At 40.7% G+C, this 16,002-nt stretch overlaps 1 protein-coding gene across 1 annotated transcript in view; it reads left to right on the top strand.

Moving 5' to 3' along the window:
• LOC125376782 overlaps positions 1-15,927 on the top strand; it is a 30,254-nt gene extending 14,327 nt beyond the window's left edge. The window contains exons 2-5 of the mRNA XM_048388705.1: positions 9,950-10,402; positions 12,252-12,398; positions 13,906-14,152; positions 15,921-15,927. Coding sequence (XP_048244662.1) covers positions 9,950-10,402; positions 12,252-12,398; positions 13,906-14,152; positions 15,921-15,927 — 854 coding nt within the window. The remainder of the gene's footprint in view (positions 1-9,949; positions 10,403-12,251; positions 12,399-13,905; positions 14,153-15,920) is intronic.
• The last annotated feature ends 75 nt before the right edge of the window (positions 15,928-16,002 follow it).

The following is a 16,002-nucleotide window of genomic DNA, read 5'->3' as shown; positions in this document are numbered from 1 at the left end:
CACGAGGAGGTTGCTCTTCACGAGTGCCTATTTCTCCTTGAAACTTTACAATCACTTCAATATGTACAATAGATTGAACCAGAACAAATGATATATTGCAGATTATTAAATCATTGTCTCTATTATAAGCCGCTACGTTTGTATCGTTTGCATTGTACAAAGAAATATTTTGTCTGTCCTTTTGCAGATTTAGCCCCAGAATGTGCTTATTCGAAGTAGGAACGAAAATAATTGCTTATCATGAGTATATATGATACAGTTAAAAGTTACTTGTACACTGTAGACGTATTCACTTTAAAGTCGTATACGACCTTCGCGAGCGAGTTGAATGATCCAGGTTAATTGGAACGAAGTCTAGAAAGGGTTATAAAGTTTTTTTATTTGGTAATATGTAGGTTTGTTAAATATAATTTTTTTTAATTCCTTTTATTTCAGTATGTAAAAACATAATTATGCGCTTAAAAACAGAGCTGACTTGATGGGAGATATGGCGTTAGCCACCTGAGATTGTCTTTTGGACACGGTTTAACCTTACTGTGTCCTCACCCTGGTTGTTGTTACCGTTGTTGTTATAAGGGAATAAGAGCTACGGCTCATTGCATTTTTTGGTTACAGTCTGTATAACTAAAGTGGACATGTGCAGGTGAACTCTGTTCATTTAGTATATGAAATGCCCAAAAATGTGAACTCCAGACAATAATAACCTGAGAGCAAATCCACGTGCGTCTGCCTTTCCCCTCGTTCACCTTCAAAATCCTTGATTATTATATCATGCCAGAGTTCTGAAATTCAGTGACAATGTTGCTGAACGGTAGAATCTGATGGACGTATTGTGCAGAACCTGTTTGACACTGTGGGTTCCAGGACCACTAACACTCTGAGCTGAAAAAAAATTGGTCCAAACCGCCCCAACATCTACAAGTTTGTAAGCTTGTAGACATCATTAAGAAGAAATTAACAGTCCCATGTTGAGACCTTTCTCAAAATTCAGACTATAATTAATCACCTTATTATTGTCTCTCCATTTACCATGACCGACTTCACTAATACCCTTTTAACAGTGGACACCGATTTCAGTATACATGTAGGCTTTTTGTTCAAAAAGGAATATGCAGGAAATTAAATGTAACAATTAACTGTGTACTAATTACATGTTTGAATGTTATCAGTTTTACGTTCTGAGATACAGTGATGTAAGCATCTTCTACAATTAACAATACATGTATATAATAAAATACAAAACTCTCTGCCGGAATTTTTTGTGGAAATCATTCGATCAAGTAAACATGACTGCTTCACAAGACGAATCAACTATTTATACCCGATAAAAGAAACTGCCTTATATTAGGAACAGTGCTATAACAGGACATTTGAAATTTTTAACAAGCAGATACATTAGAGACAGTGACTAGACTACATGTACGTAATCCGTATCAATCAAAGGTGTAAAAAAACTGAAAATCACATCTGTCGGAGACCTACCAAATTACCAAGTTTTATCATTACTATATTTATTACAATGCAAATACTTTAGTGATACATTTTTCAGAGGAGATGGCATACAAACAAGTATATTGCTTCCATGTGTGAATGCAGGTTGTACTTGGCATCTCAGTTTCATACCGGTTGTATATCTGAATTTGTATATGGAACCATGCGTACAACACACATAACACGGTCAAACAATTTTGGGCACCGCTTTTGCAAGTTATTTAGTACAATAATGTTTTATTAAAATCTATTTCAATTTGTTTTCACCATTTTCCCTATTGGCAGTCGTTGTTAAGTGCGTCACTAGGTAATTAGTACAGCATTGACCTTGTTGATTGTTACTATACTTTGAGGATTTCTGTGGCCAGTGGCGGACGTAATTCAAACTCCTTCCACACTGACATCGCATCAAATATATTTGTGTACCGATTACATAACTCTTATGGACAGGGTGGGGTGGTAGTTTACCGGACGGCACTGTATATTGGGCGGCTCCTTTGATATCTCCTCCAAACATACGTTTATTGAATGACCCCATTGAACGATGATACACATCTTGATGAATATATCAAGGCACTTACTCATCTTTCATAAACATTTGTTTGTCTTTGTGCTTAATATATCCACATATCAACGAACATTTGTAAAACATGTATCCACAAAAAAACAAACATTTTCAGGCTAGGTGTTTGCCCACAGCAACACCTGCATAACTGTTTATTCACGCTTGGTGTGGTAGATCGTAATTGACCGACAGCAGGTATTGTAGAATCACTTGTAAATAACGCCGACACTGTAATTAGATACAACGTCCTAATGAGAATATGAGAATTATCATAAGAAGGCTGTTGTTTTTTTCTGAACTGTTACCATTTTCATACCCCAAGTGGCAATGCAGTTAAAAGGTGCTTTAGTGTCACAATATTCACTCACGTTTTCCTCAATCGCATTGAAACATAATTCTCCACTGGTCAGTTCGACACCGCATGTAATTAAATAATTATTTCGAGATTCGTTAGAATGTAAGATATTCAGCCAAACGTTATGCAATAAAACACGAATAGTTTTTTTCATTAAAATACGCGCACGCGTACCTGTATATTGCATACCTAGTGTCACGTAATTGTCAAGTGTGATGTATCAACGGGGAATAAAATGATAAATGAAATAGAAACTAACTAAACTTTAATGTTGTGGAAAATAACTCCAATGAATTGGAGTAAACGCACATGGATTCGTATGATAAACTGTCAAAACGTTTTGAGAGGTAAGGCCGGGTTCGCTACAAAATGTAAAAAAGGTGAAATTTGTAGAACTTTTAAATAGTAATGTAATGATATAATATAAAGTAGATTTAACACGATACAATATACTTTGCACACGGTTAGTTGATGCTTTAAAGGGACTGACGAAAACATGGGCGAAATATTTTAATAACGCCGTAAAATAGTTGAATCATGTGTCATGCTTGTAGACACACCTTTATGTATTTGCGAAACTAAAACTGTTGAGCAAAGGTAAATATTTTCGCCCATGGGCCAATCTTTTTGTCCAGAGAAAAATATTTCAATAACGCCGTAAAATAGTTGAATTAAGTTAAAATTTGTTAAATTATGTGACATGAAACTTCTAAGAACACCTTTATGTATATGCAACACTAAAACATGAGTTTTGAGCAAAGGGAAATATTCTCGCCCATGGGCTAAATATTTCAATAACGCTATAAAATAGCTGAATAAGGTAAAATTGAGTTACATTATGTGCCATGAAAATGTTAAGAACACCCGCATGTATTTCCGAAACAAAAACATGAGTTTTGAGTAAAGGAAAATATTCCCGCCCATGGGCCAAACCTTTTTCTCTACCATGGGCGAAATATTTCAATATCGCTATAAAATCGTTGAATTAAGTTAAAATGAGTTTCATTTTGTTACATTTTGTGTCATGATACTTGAATAAATACATTTTATGTATAATTTGCGAAACAAAAACATGAGTTTTAAGTAAAGGAATATATTCTCGCCCATTGGCCAAACTTCGCCCATGGGCAGGCCCATGGGCGACATAGTGTAAATATTAAGTTTTTAAACATTTCTTTTTCATTTTTTCTTCCTTGGTATGTTCCCATGAAAACAGCATGTTTAATTTTGTAAATAACTTTGACCGATACTGGGCAAAGACCGTTCTGGACTTTTGGGTTTCCAGAATTAAAATGGGACGTGTTAACTGGAATTCTCTCTCTCTCTCTCTCTCTCTCTCTCTCTCTCTCTCTCTCTCTCTCTCTCTTCCCCCCCCCCCCCCCCCCCCTCCCCCCCCCCCCTCTCTCTCTCATGCATGCTTGTCGTAAGATGCAACAAAGCTAGCTAGCAAAGATACAATAGGCGTCTAACGAGATAGGGTGGTCAGTGTCGCTGACTTGGTTGATGCATGTCATCGTATCTCAAATGCATATATCGATGCTCATGATGTCTATTGTTGGACTGCCTGGTTACTTACAGACGACCGACATATATCTGGGATATTGCTGAGTGCGGCATAAAAAAACACACAAACAAACAAACAAACAAATGTATGAGAAACATAAACAGGCCAGGGAACGTAGGTTCAAACCTGTTTCAAAATGTAATGGTCCAAACTCATTGTAAATCAACCTCTGTAAATGGAATCATTTACATCAAATTTCATTTCCACCAATCTGCATCAGTACAGCCATATAAGGCGTGGAAAGATGCTGTGCAGTATCCGTCGATCGTGGGTTCGAATCCCAGAGTCGCCTTGGTTATGATCCTTAGTCTGCCTCGTTTCACCAAGACCATCATCACTGCAGGATCTTCCCCCCGCATTAAGCCGACACGTGTGGCGTTATATAAATGAAATATTGTAACCTCTGCTAGTACTGGGATATGTGGAAATGTAAGGCACCTCGGCAACTGGGCTACCCTATACAAAGAACAGTTCAAAAGTAGGCATGAATTTCAGAAAAAAAATGACAAATTATTTTTTTAAATTTCTGAATTGCAGACCAACTAACACGATTCGGACAAATGGAACATTTAGCTATTAATATCATGATATCACAACCATGCCAAACACGATCCTCACCACTAAGGACTAATTCCGTGGAGATTAGACGATGGCAGCTGAAACGAAGCCTCGTATACCAGTCATGGACAATGGTTTCACATAAAGGCAAACACCCTTAGCCAGTGGAATCACCCAAACCACATCAAACACCTCCATAGATGCATTACTGATTACCAAGCAAACATTCCCCGATAGTTTCCCAAAGGAAATACATGTACTGTGAATGTTAACAGTTTTATACCAGCAGATAGTAATACGACTGTTGTTTTAAGTTGCTGAACCCGGTATAGACACTGTGTTACATGATAGGATATAATGTTTTTTTAAGAATATATCAATACTAATCAAGTCTTTTCAGAGAATTAAGTCTCCACGCAAATTTCAGGAACCATTTATTTTGTATCTGCACATCTTGTGCAATATTGGCTTTTTTTCAATTTCTCATGACCATCGCTTTCTGAAAACAGTGTTTCTAGACACTGGCCAGCAACAATTCCCACATGCTTCTCTATCTAATACTCTTCTATTTCTGTATTGAAAGTAACTCTCTGTTTTGTATTGGGAGTGTCAGTCGGTGGTTTGTCCATCATACACGACTCTAAAACCAATAATCACCATTGGTAGTCCTTCAATGCATTATTGTCAGTAGACCAGCGAAGATCCTGTTTAGAATAGGTCTTCAGCAACCCATGCTTGTAAGAGGCGACTAAAGGGATCGGGTGGTCATGCTCGTTGACTTGGTTGATGCATGTCATCGTATCCCAACAGCGTGGATCGATGCTCTTGATATCATTCACTGGATTGTTTGGTCCAGACTCTATTATTTACAGGGCGTTGTCATATAAGCTGGAACTTTGCTGAGCTAATGGGCGTCTTGTTGAAGTATCAAGTCACGTAGGCTGTAATCCCCAATATGACAGGAGAAAATCCCGTAATTATATAACATATAAACCTACGTGTTGTTGGAGAAATTATGAAAATTTAAATCTACGAATCAATATAAAACGTGAAGAAGATCCATAATATTCCTCTGTGTGTGTGTGTGTGTGTGATTTTGTGTGTGTGTGTGTGTGATTTTGTGTGTGTGTGATTGTGTGTGAGATTGTGTGTGTGTGATTGTGTGTGTGATTGTGTGATTGTGTGTGTGTGATTGTGTGTATGTGTGTGTGGTTGTGTATGTGTGTGATTGTGTGTGTGTGTGATTTTGTGTGTGTGAGATTGTGTGTGTGTAGTTGTGTGTGTGATTGTGATTGTGTGTGTGTGATTCTGTGTGTGTGATTGTGTGTGAGTGTGATTGTGTGTGTGATTGTGTCTGTGTGTGATTGTGTGTGTGATTGTTTGTGTGTGTGTGATTGTGTGTGTGTGATTGTTTGTGTGTGTGTGATTGTGTGTGTGTGTGTGTGTGATTGTGTGTGTGTGTGTGATTGTGTGTGGGTGTGTGTGATTGTGTATGTGTGTGTGTGATTGTGTATGTGTGTGTGTGATTGTGTGTGTGTGTGATTGTGTGTGTGTGTGTGTGTGATTGTGAGTGTTTTATTGTGTGTGTGTTTTATTGTGTGTGTGTGTGTGAGTGTGATTGTGTGTGTGTGAGTGTGATTGTGTGTGTGTGATTGTGTGTGTGTGAGTGTGATTGTGTATGTGTGAGTGTGTGTGTGCATTGTGTGCAACAATGTGACGACCACACCACGTCGTCCATTGTGTTAAGTGTCCTTATTAATACAGTACATTGTTGTGGTGTTGTCTCCGTGTACAACAAAGTGACGACCTCGCCATTTCGTTCATTGTGTTAAGTGTCCTTATTAATACAGTACATTGTTGTGGTGTTGTCTCTGTGTACAACAATATGACGACCTCGGCAACTTGACGCCCAACGCTCCGCCGCCACGCTTACAGTAACCAATCCTTTTGTATTGATACACCCATCGCTCAAGTTGTTAATAACTGTTTGCAAGGCCAGGCAGAACCAATCACCATGAAAGGCAACGCCCCCGCCGCCAGTTTGGCATGCAGCATACGATATGCATTCCCCTTTATTGCGAAGGTAGTCGATTTAAAGACAGAACTCCACCATCGAATATCTTGCCTCGCTTTGGATCCCAAAGTCACGTGGTGGTGTTAACGTTTTACAGTAGCACTCGGGTCAATCAACCGCCTGAGACACGTGTGTGTAGCTAGATATGTGTGAAACTTATCAGCAACGCGGATTGCGTAATTTACATAATTGTCCTCTCCGTTGGGGTTTGATATTGACAAGAATATCGATGACATCTGATTAAGTCCAGGGTCACCAGGAGTAGTATAAATGAAACACTGAATAATGTATTATGACTGATGATAATACAAAACACATCACAACGATGAGCTCTTTCTTTTTTGTCCACGTATCTAGATCATGTCCAGTGTCAAGGTTATTGACTCATCGAAAGACTTACAGTACACACTGTACATCAGCATTATGCTTCAGGCTGCAGCAACGTGGTATTTGTAACACGACAAGATGGTACTTGTTGTTACCCTGTCTGGCGCTCGGCATTAAGGGGCTAAAACAGGAACTGGTCGGCACGGAGTCAGTATACTGTGTCTGAGTGGGGTATTCATGTTAAACTGCGGCATGGTATCTCATTTGGCTAGCACTGTAAATCGGTATCAGTCCGGACTAGTACAAGCAGCCACACACACACACGTCCGTGCACGTCGCTATATAAGTGCAATGCTCTTGGACGCGACGTTAAACCCAATTTCACCTCACCTCACCTCACCTCACCTCACCTCACCTCACCTCACCTCATCTCACCTCACCTCATCACACCTCACCTCACCTCACCTCACCTCACCTCACCACACCTCACCTCACCTCACCTCACCTCACCTCACCTCACCACACCTCACCTCACCTCATCTCACCTCACCTCATCACACCTCACCTCACCTCACCTCACCTCACCTCACCTCACCTCACCTCACCTCACCTCACCTCACCTCACCTCACCTCACCACACCTCACCACACCTCACCTCACCTCACCTCACCTCACCCTGTAACACAACATGTGCCTTCAGTTTGAAACCTTTAGCCAGCGCAGGACTGAGGTCATTGATCAGAAACTACTCCTGTTGGTCGCGACAAAGTTAGAGGCTGTATCTATATCTATTATCAATTAACACGGCGTTTTTAGTTTTAAAAAAACCGTCACGTATTCGTGACAATGTTTTGTCTGGTCCATCGATCACTTGACTGTCTGGTTTGTTTAGAGGCCGTCCCATGACAGACGTACTCTTCTGCAGCACCAGGCAACAAACAAACATGTCACCTTTTAACCATATTGGTTTGGTTTGTTTTATTTGTTGTTAAACGCCGCACTCAGCAGTATTCCAGCTATATGATGGCGGTCTGTAAATAATCAAGTCTGGAACAGGCAATCCTGATATCATGAGCATCAATCCACAACAATTGGGATCGATGATATGCATCAACCAAGTCAGCCAGCCTGACCACCCGATCCCGTTAGTCGCCTCTTACGACAAGCATAGTGGTCTTTTACGGCAAGCATGGGTTGCTGAAGACCAATTCTACCCGGATCTTCACGGGTCTTAAGCAAATTGTGTGAGTGGCGGGTGGTACAAACTGGGCAGGAGTTGTTTATCGTTTTCGCGAAGACCTGATTTTTAGTGATCCATTTATATAATTGTCGCCTTTATTTTGTCTTTTATGCCCAATGAAATCTAATCCTAGCGGGTAATCGAGACAGGTTAGGGTCTGGTGTTTTGACCCTTCTTCTCATATCGTCAAAGTTTACGTTTTTTCTTGGGTGTCCCATCAAACAGTGGCCCCCTAGATCAATGATTACAATGATTGAAAACTAGCCAGTACATAGCTTCACTTTGGGGTACCAATAAAGAGACATATAACCTCCAACATAATGTTGGACAGATCAACAGATCAGTCAAACCCAATCGATGACAATCTCTTTAAATAATATGCCTTCACTAGAAACTTGAACATACGTTGAAATTTGTACATAATTGTGTTTTGATCCTGTTAACTATAAAACCACTGCCAAAGTATTTTTCCGAATACAGTAAACTAATTTTATAGCAAACACGCTTATAACGAACTGACCGATATAACAAACTTCCCTTTTAGTCCCGGCCATTTGTTGTATATTTGCTGTATAAATGCTTATAACGAACTACGGTTATTCCGAAGTAAAATTAGTGGTTCCTGTGAGTTTGTTATAACCGTAGTATAAACTTTTAGTCATTGAAATTATAACATTTGTATGTGTATGCCTAGACTGAGGAACATGCAAGTCGCATTTATGTGGTGTCATCACTGATTTTCAGCTGTCCTTTCAAGTAATGTCCACAGCTATTTGCCCTTTATGCAAATCTGCATAATGTGGAATCTGTTTCGGCAGAAAATCTAGGATGGTTATTCTCCTGCATTGCCATTTTATATTCCATGTGTGTACAGTAAATTATCATAATATGTCTGATATATGCTTATGTACATTGTCACAAGTTACTGCAGTTCTCCCACAATGCGTTTCTTCATACGTTTCGCGACACGGATGGCCCAGTCGTCTAAGGCGCCGCAATTCGCTGTGCAGAGTTGCGTTCCTTGGGCACGCCAGAAACCTGTGATTGTGGGTTCAAATCCCGTCTCGCCCCGATTATGTTTCTAGGTTTGTCAGCACCGTACCCGAAGTGGTAAACGTCTGAGACCTGCATCACTTCGGGCTTTTCTCCCACATTAAGCTGACACGCCATGATATAACTGGAATACTGTTAAAGGCGGCGTTAAACCTAACTCACTCACTCAGTCACTCAAGTTGTACACTGAGGTTGTTCACTGAGGTTGTGCACTCAAGTTGTTCACTGAGGTTGTGCACTCAAGTTGGTCACTGAGGTTGTGCACTCAAGTTGTACACTGAGGTTGTGCACTCAAGTTGTACACTGAGGTTGTGCACTCAAGTTGTACACTGAGGTTGTGCACTCAAGTTGTACACTGAGGTTGTTCACTGAGGTTGTACACTGAGGTTGTACACTGAGGTTGTGCACTGAGGTTGTACACTGAGGTTGTTCACTGAGGTTGTGCACTCAAGTTGTACACTGAGGTTGTGCACTGAGGTTGTTCACTGAGGTTGTGCACTCAAGTTGTACACTGAGGTTGTTCATTGAGGTTGTTCACTGAGGTTGTACACTGAGGTTGTTCAATGAGGTTGCTCACTGAGGTTTTTGACTGAGGTTTTTCAATGAGGTTGCTCACTGAGGTTTTTCACTGAGGTTTTTCACTGAGGTTGTGCACTCAAGCTGTACACTGAGGTTGTTACTCACTCAATTACTCTTAATACGTTTCATTTCCCTATGCCCAGGTTCAAAGACAGCCTTGGTTCAGCTGACGACAAACAATATATACTCAACATACATCGAGCTGGTGGATAACCACTTTGACATCTCAAACGTCACGTCATTTACATTCGAGGTCACGGTTTGTAATGATGGATTTGTAGGCCTGGCGGAATATTACGGAGACACAACTAAAAACTTCTACGAAATCTTACTGGATGGGTATGGTGGGCAACACAAATTTGGAGTTCGGGATGGGGCTTCAAGTGCTTTAGAAGCTGACACGAATGACCCGACCATGGTCAGCTGCAGTGGCTTCAAACCCTACTGGGTGAGCTGGTCAGGGGGCGTGGTCGCTCTGGGTGCTGGAGACACCCCGGGGGTGTCCGGAATAGTGGAATGGGATGATCCAGACCCCCACCCTGTCAACTATGCTCTGATATCATCTGGCTTTGGGGCAGTAGGACAATGGAAATTCTGTAAGTATTTCGTTCGCATATTCTATTCATTGCTATGTGAGGTTTGTTTGTTTGTTTGTTTGTTGTTTAACGCCGCACTCAGCAATATTCCAGCTATATGACGGCGGTCTGTCATTAATCGAGTCTGGACCAGACAACCCAGTGATTGACAACATGAGCCTCGATCCATGCAATTTTGATGTACATGTTAGATACTTGACTTAGAATATTGCTGAGAGCGCCCAAAAAAAACAACCAACCAACCAACCAACCAACCAACCAACCAATCAACCAACCAACCAACCAACCAACCAACCAACCAACCAACAAACCAACCAACAAACCAACCAACAAACAAACAAACAAACAAACAAACAAAACTTGTCCCGTCCGTACATACTACCACATTCAGAATGAAACTCACTGCACTAATCTGATCACGTGATTGTTTTTTCCAGTAGATACATATCGGACAGAGAAAAACAATTTAAATAGTCCCTATTTTGGAAATTCTGACATCCTTTATATTATTGTAGAACTGAGATAGTCATAGCGCTAAGATTGGTATAGTGTTAAAATTGTCCTAGCACTTAGATTGTTGTAACACTGAGATTGTCATGGTGCTGATATAGTTATTGCGCTGAAATTGTTGTAGCTTTAAGACTATTACAGTGCTAAGATTGTTGTAGTGCCAAGATTGCCCTTGGGCTAAGATTGTCACTGCACTTAGATTGTTGTAGAGCTAAGATTGTTATAGTTCCAAGATTGTCCTAGCGATTTGTCAAAGTCTTGTTGAAGTCAAATACACATTAGCGTGCCCAAGCTTGAAAATGTTAGAATCAAACGCTATCTGCAGGTATGTTGACTTAAGATAGATAGGTAGTGAGTGAGTGAATATGGCTTTTTACGCCGCTTTTAGAAATATTCCAGCAATATCACGGCGGGGGACACCAGAAATGGGCTTCTCAGATTGTACCCATGTCGGGAATCGAACCCAGGTCTTCGGCGTGACGAGCTTTAACCACTAGGCTACCCGACCGCTCCTACGATAGATAGGATGGACAGAAGACATATGTTGAAGGAACGCAGATGATAGAATACAGAGTGAATGAGTGAGCATTGTTAAACTCAGTATTGAACTGTATTCCTGTCATATCGCGGCGTGTCAGCTCAATGTGGGAGGAACGCCCGAAGTGATGTAGGTCACAGACGTTAACAACTTTAGTGAAACCCACGATGATGGTGCTGACAAACCTAGGAACATAATCGGGGTGAACCAGGATTCGAACCCACAATCACAGATTTCCGGTGTGCCCAAGGGACGTGCATTAACAATCTTCCTGCTACAACAGTCTGGGAGCTGTAACAATCTTACTGCTAGAACAATATTATCGCAACAAAAATATTAGCCTTGTCATAAATATTCCTGACGTTTTTCACAGGATGTTTTATACCAAGAAACGTCCGTAGTCTAGTGTTTGAGCGTCCCCCCGGAGAGCGGAGGGTCCGGGGTTCGATCCCAAGTCGCGTCATACCAAAATACGTTAAAAGATGATACTTGTTGTAACCCTGTCTGGCGCTCGGCATAATGGGGCTAAAACAAGGACTGGTCGGCACGGAGTCAGTATACTGTGCCTGAGTGGAGTATTTATGTTATTTATGCGGTATGATATCTCAGTGAGCTAGCACTATATATCGGCGTAAGTCCGGACTATTATAAGCACACACACATACACATGCACGTGGCGATATAAGTGCAATAACCTTGGACGCGACGTTAAACCTAATTTCACCTCACCTATTGCAAGAAACAAACGTGGTGTTCCTGGTAACTGGCTGAGCTTAGAGATGTTGATTTTGTTTATCACAGACAACAAAGACGGCGGATGGAGTCCCTGGACACAGTTGTCACGTTGTCAAGGGGAGCCGACTGTGGAACGTCGGGTCCGTTACTGCAACAATCCACTTCCGGAACTAGGCGGAAACTGCACTGGAGCCGGTGAAGACATCAAGCCATGTAAGTCTGAGAGGTTTCTGTTTAGATTTGATGGATATGCAACGTCTTAGCTTAAGCTTGTCAATTACGAAGGTCATGTATGTATGGAGTCGTATGTGTCAGTGTATTCTCGTTATTAACACGGTAATGATAGTGCTAGATGTGTTGTTTTGTCTGTACTCAGCCTCATTCTAGAAGTGTCACCCGTCTGTGAAGAGTGTCAAAAATAAACGTATTCCAACAAGCGTCAATAGGTCTGAGTATGTTCACAATGTGATTAATAGTAGAAGAATATGTTTTTTTATACATACGTCATACCAACTGGATGCTATTATGGAACTGAAAAAAGACAACGATAATTAAGAACAAGGAAAAGTGCGAGATAGAAGGTAATGGAAAAAGCTCCCCAAAACAACAACCTGAACGCTTCCAGCACTTGCACTTGTGAATCATTCAATGTCGGTATAATATGGTTCATTCCATATGAAATGCTCTCTTTGAAGTTGAAAATGCGACGTGGTTTCTCTTATTATCTGCGTGACCCATCAGACGCTGAGTATATATATTTATAAACCTATTCATTTGGATCGCTATTAAGTAAGACTTCTTTCTATAGGCATTAAAACCTATTGACGCTGAGTATATATATTTATAAACCTATTCATTTGGATCGCTATTAAGTAAGACTTCTTTCTATAGGCATTAAAACCTATTGACGCTGAGTATATATATTTATAAACCTATTCATTGGGATCGCTATTAATAAGAGACTTCTTTCTATAGGCATTAAAACCTATTGTGAGGTTTTACTTTCCAGTCGGGTTAAATCTACTCAACAGGGACGTTGTAATGTCCCTGGGATTTTATATAATGTCCTGGGTATTTTATTAATATAACTTCCGTTCAGATTGTAACATGTAATGAAATGTAAAATCAAATGACAAATGTTTTCTTTATATTCCCGAGGATCGAACTCGCAACCTTCATATCTGTAGCCCAGTGAGTGTACCACGAGGCTAGAGAGGTGTTGATAAGCGTCACTGGTTTTTAGAATGTCCTTTTCAAGATCCGTACGCCAGCAACAGATATTTTACGCGCGTTTCCTAAAGTTCATGGAAAGTATGTTCGAAACATAAAAATGTTGATAAATGTTGATTTAAGTTTCTTTTTTTCGGTTTATAAGTCAGATAAAACACTTATCCTCGGTTTTGGTTGAAAATGTAAACCCGCCTGGTCGGAAAGATCCTGCGGGCCTTCGGGCCTTAGGATTTTCCCTTCCAGGCGGGTTTACATTTTCAACGAAAACCTCGGAACGTGTTGTATCCTTCACTTAACGCATTAAGCACCCATTCACCTTGGTGCTAATTCGATGTGAAGTTTTAAGATATGTTTTTGTACTTTAAGTTTTCAAGACCCTTTAACGTTTTGTGATCGAACCTGGAAATGTCATGTGGTATTATTTAATGTGTCGAACATATGCATTACTCCTTCCTTTTGTGTGAACAAACTGTTTATACACATGCATTAGGCAGCCTGTACTGGACTCTCCTGATGCCAAGAGCCAAGATGTCGACGGCTATTCTGGCGACGGCGTCTGCAAGGTCAAGGATAGACTGCTGCAGTGCCTGCCTCCTGCACCCTGGATGTCTTGGCGTCAGTTACAGCACAACTACGTCGTCATGCATATTCGCCGACGGGAAACCTACAGTTGGCTCCCTTGAAAAGATGATGGCTGGGACTCCTGGATCAAGAACTAAAGCATTCGTGACCAACTGGTGTTATTCCGGGACAAGCCGAATAGCGACTGGTGCCCCTCTCATGGCCATTTTTGCGACCAGGTTCCGTCTCAATTAACTCGTTGCGTAATGGTTCACAGATATTTCCCCATATATTATATATATTTCAGATGCAATTTAAAGCACATCTGGAAACGCGGTCTATTTTTAGATGCAAGACATATGTAAAATCAAAAACTATGTCTAAGGGATTATTTGACGATGAACTTGAAATCATACGCGCATTCTGATTGGTTTGTCGTATTTTCGCACATAACATTCATCCATAAGGGGACGAGTCTTCTTGCAGGTTACGGAAAAGGGCGAGTGGTGAGTGAAACGAAAGAGGATGACGTTTTAGATTTGAGGGAAGAAACTCATTTAACAGTTAATGTTGTTTTGGTTCTTTGCACAAGAAAATAAAGATCAGACATTTTTATATCTCAGGCAGTTCACCTATTGTTCGTTTTCACTGTCAGTTCAATAGCTTACTTTCATTCAATACAGCCTGTCATGAAGTTTATGCTGAACATTTTAATCAATATTTTGGTTTTGAAAACGAGGTTTAATAGGGATTTTAACCAAGATGAAAAAAACAACCGATTGAGCGCAAACTCTGCCAATGCGGCGTCGGCATTCTTGTGAACACTGTAAATAGTGATGTCACTTTTTATCCCCCGCCGGGCCAGAATGGCCGAAGGGGGATTATGTCGGGGCGCAGTCCGTCCGTCCGTCCGTCCGTCTGTTCGTCCGTCCGTGCGTCTGTCCGTCTCACAGAGGGTACTTAGCTTGTGAAATCAACTCCTCCTACAGTTTCCAAAGAATATCCCTGACACTCTACACACAAGATGTTGACATGTTGATGATACGCATATCGCAGTCCCGTTTTGTTTCAACTAATTTTGACAGAGTTACTGCCCCTGTTTTACGGAGCTTCATTTACCTTATTGTGAGAGAGGGTACTAAGCCGGCTGAAATCAACTCCACCTACAGTTTCCAGAGATTACCCCTGAGACTCTACACACAATATGTCGACATGTTGATGATACGCATATCGCAGTCCCGTTTTGTTTCAACTAATTTTGACAGAGTTACTGCCCCTGTTTTACGGAGCTTCATTTACCTTATTATGAGAGTGGGTACTAAGCCGGCTGAAATCAACTCCACCTACAGTTTCCAGAGAATATCCCTGACACTCTACACACAAGATGTTTACATGTTGATGATGCGCATATCGCAGTCCCGTTTCATTTCAACTAGTTTTGACAGAGTTACTGCCCCTGTTTTACGGAGCTTCATTTGCCTTATTATGAGAGAGGGTACTAAGCTTGTGAAATCACCTCCTCCTACAGTTTCCAGAGAATATCTCGAAACTCTACGCACAAGATGTTGACATGTTGATAATACGCATATCGCAGTCCCGTTACGTTTCGACTAATTTTGACAGAGTTACTGCCCATAAAATCCCAGCAAATTACAACATTGAAGAATGCTTGATTATGATTGGTCAGAAAGAGGTTTCCATTTTGCTACGGAAACCCCATTTTAAATATATTAAGCCTCTTCACACAAAAAACGTGCCCATTAATACATCGATAGCCCATGTATCGATATGTCCTCTATTACACGCTGGGTCTGTTATACAAGCCAGGTCTCTAATACATGCTGGGGTAAAGACTCTCGCGAAAATAATAGATGGCCTAGCATCTAACAGAGGAAGTAAAGTAGTTTCATATCAGATGTTTTTGGTAATGATATGATGTTTTAGGCCGTAATCCTTATGATGACATTGCAAGACTTTATGAAGAAATATTTTTTTGCATGCAAATGAAATGTTAATGAAACTGTTT

The sequence above is a fragment of the Haliotis rufescens genome, unplaced genomic scaffold (genome assembly GCF_023055435.1).
Source record: "Haliotis rufescens isolate VD_foot unplaced genomic scaffold, xgHalRufe1.0.p SCAF_77, whole genome shotgun sequence".
Lineage (NCBI taxonomy): Eukaryota > Metazoa > Mollusca > Gastropoda > Lepetellida > Haliotidae > Haliotis > Haliotis rufescens.
Note: the sequence above shows the minus strand (reverse complement) of the source record. Positions and strands in the feature narration are given on the sequence as shown.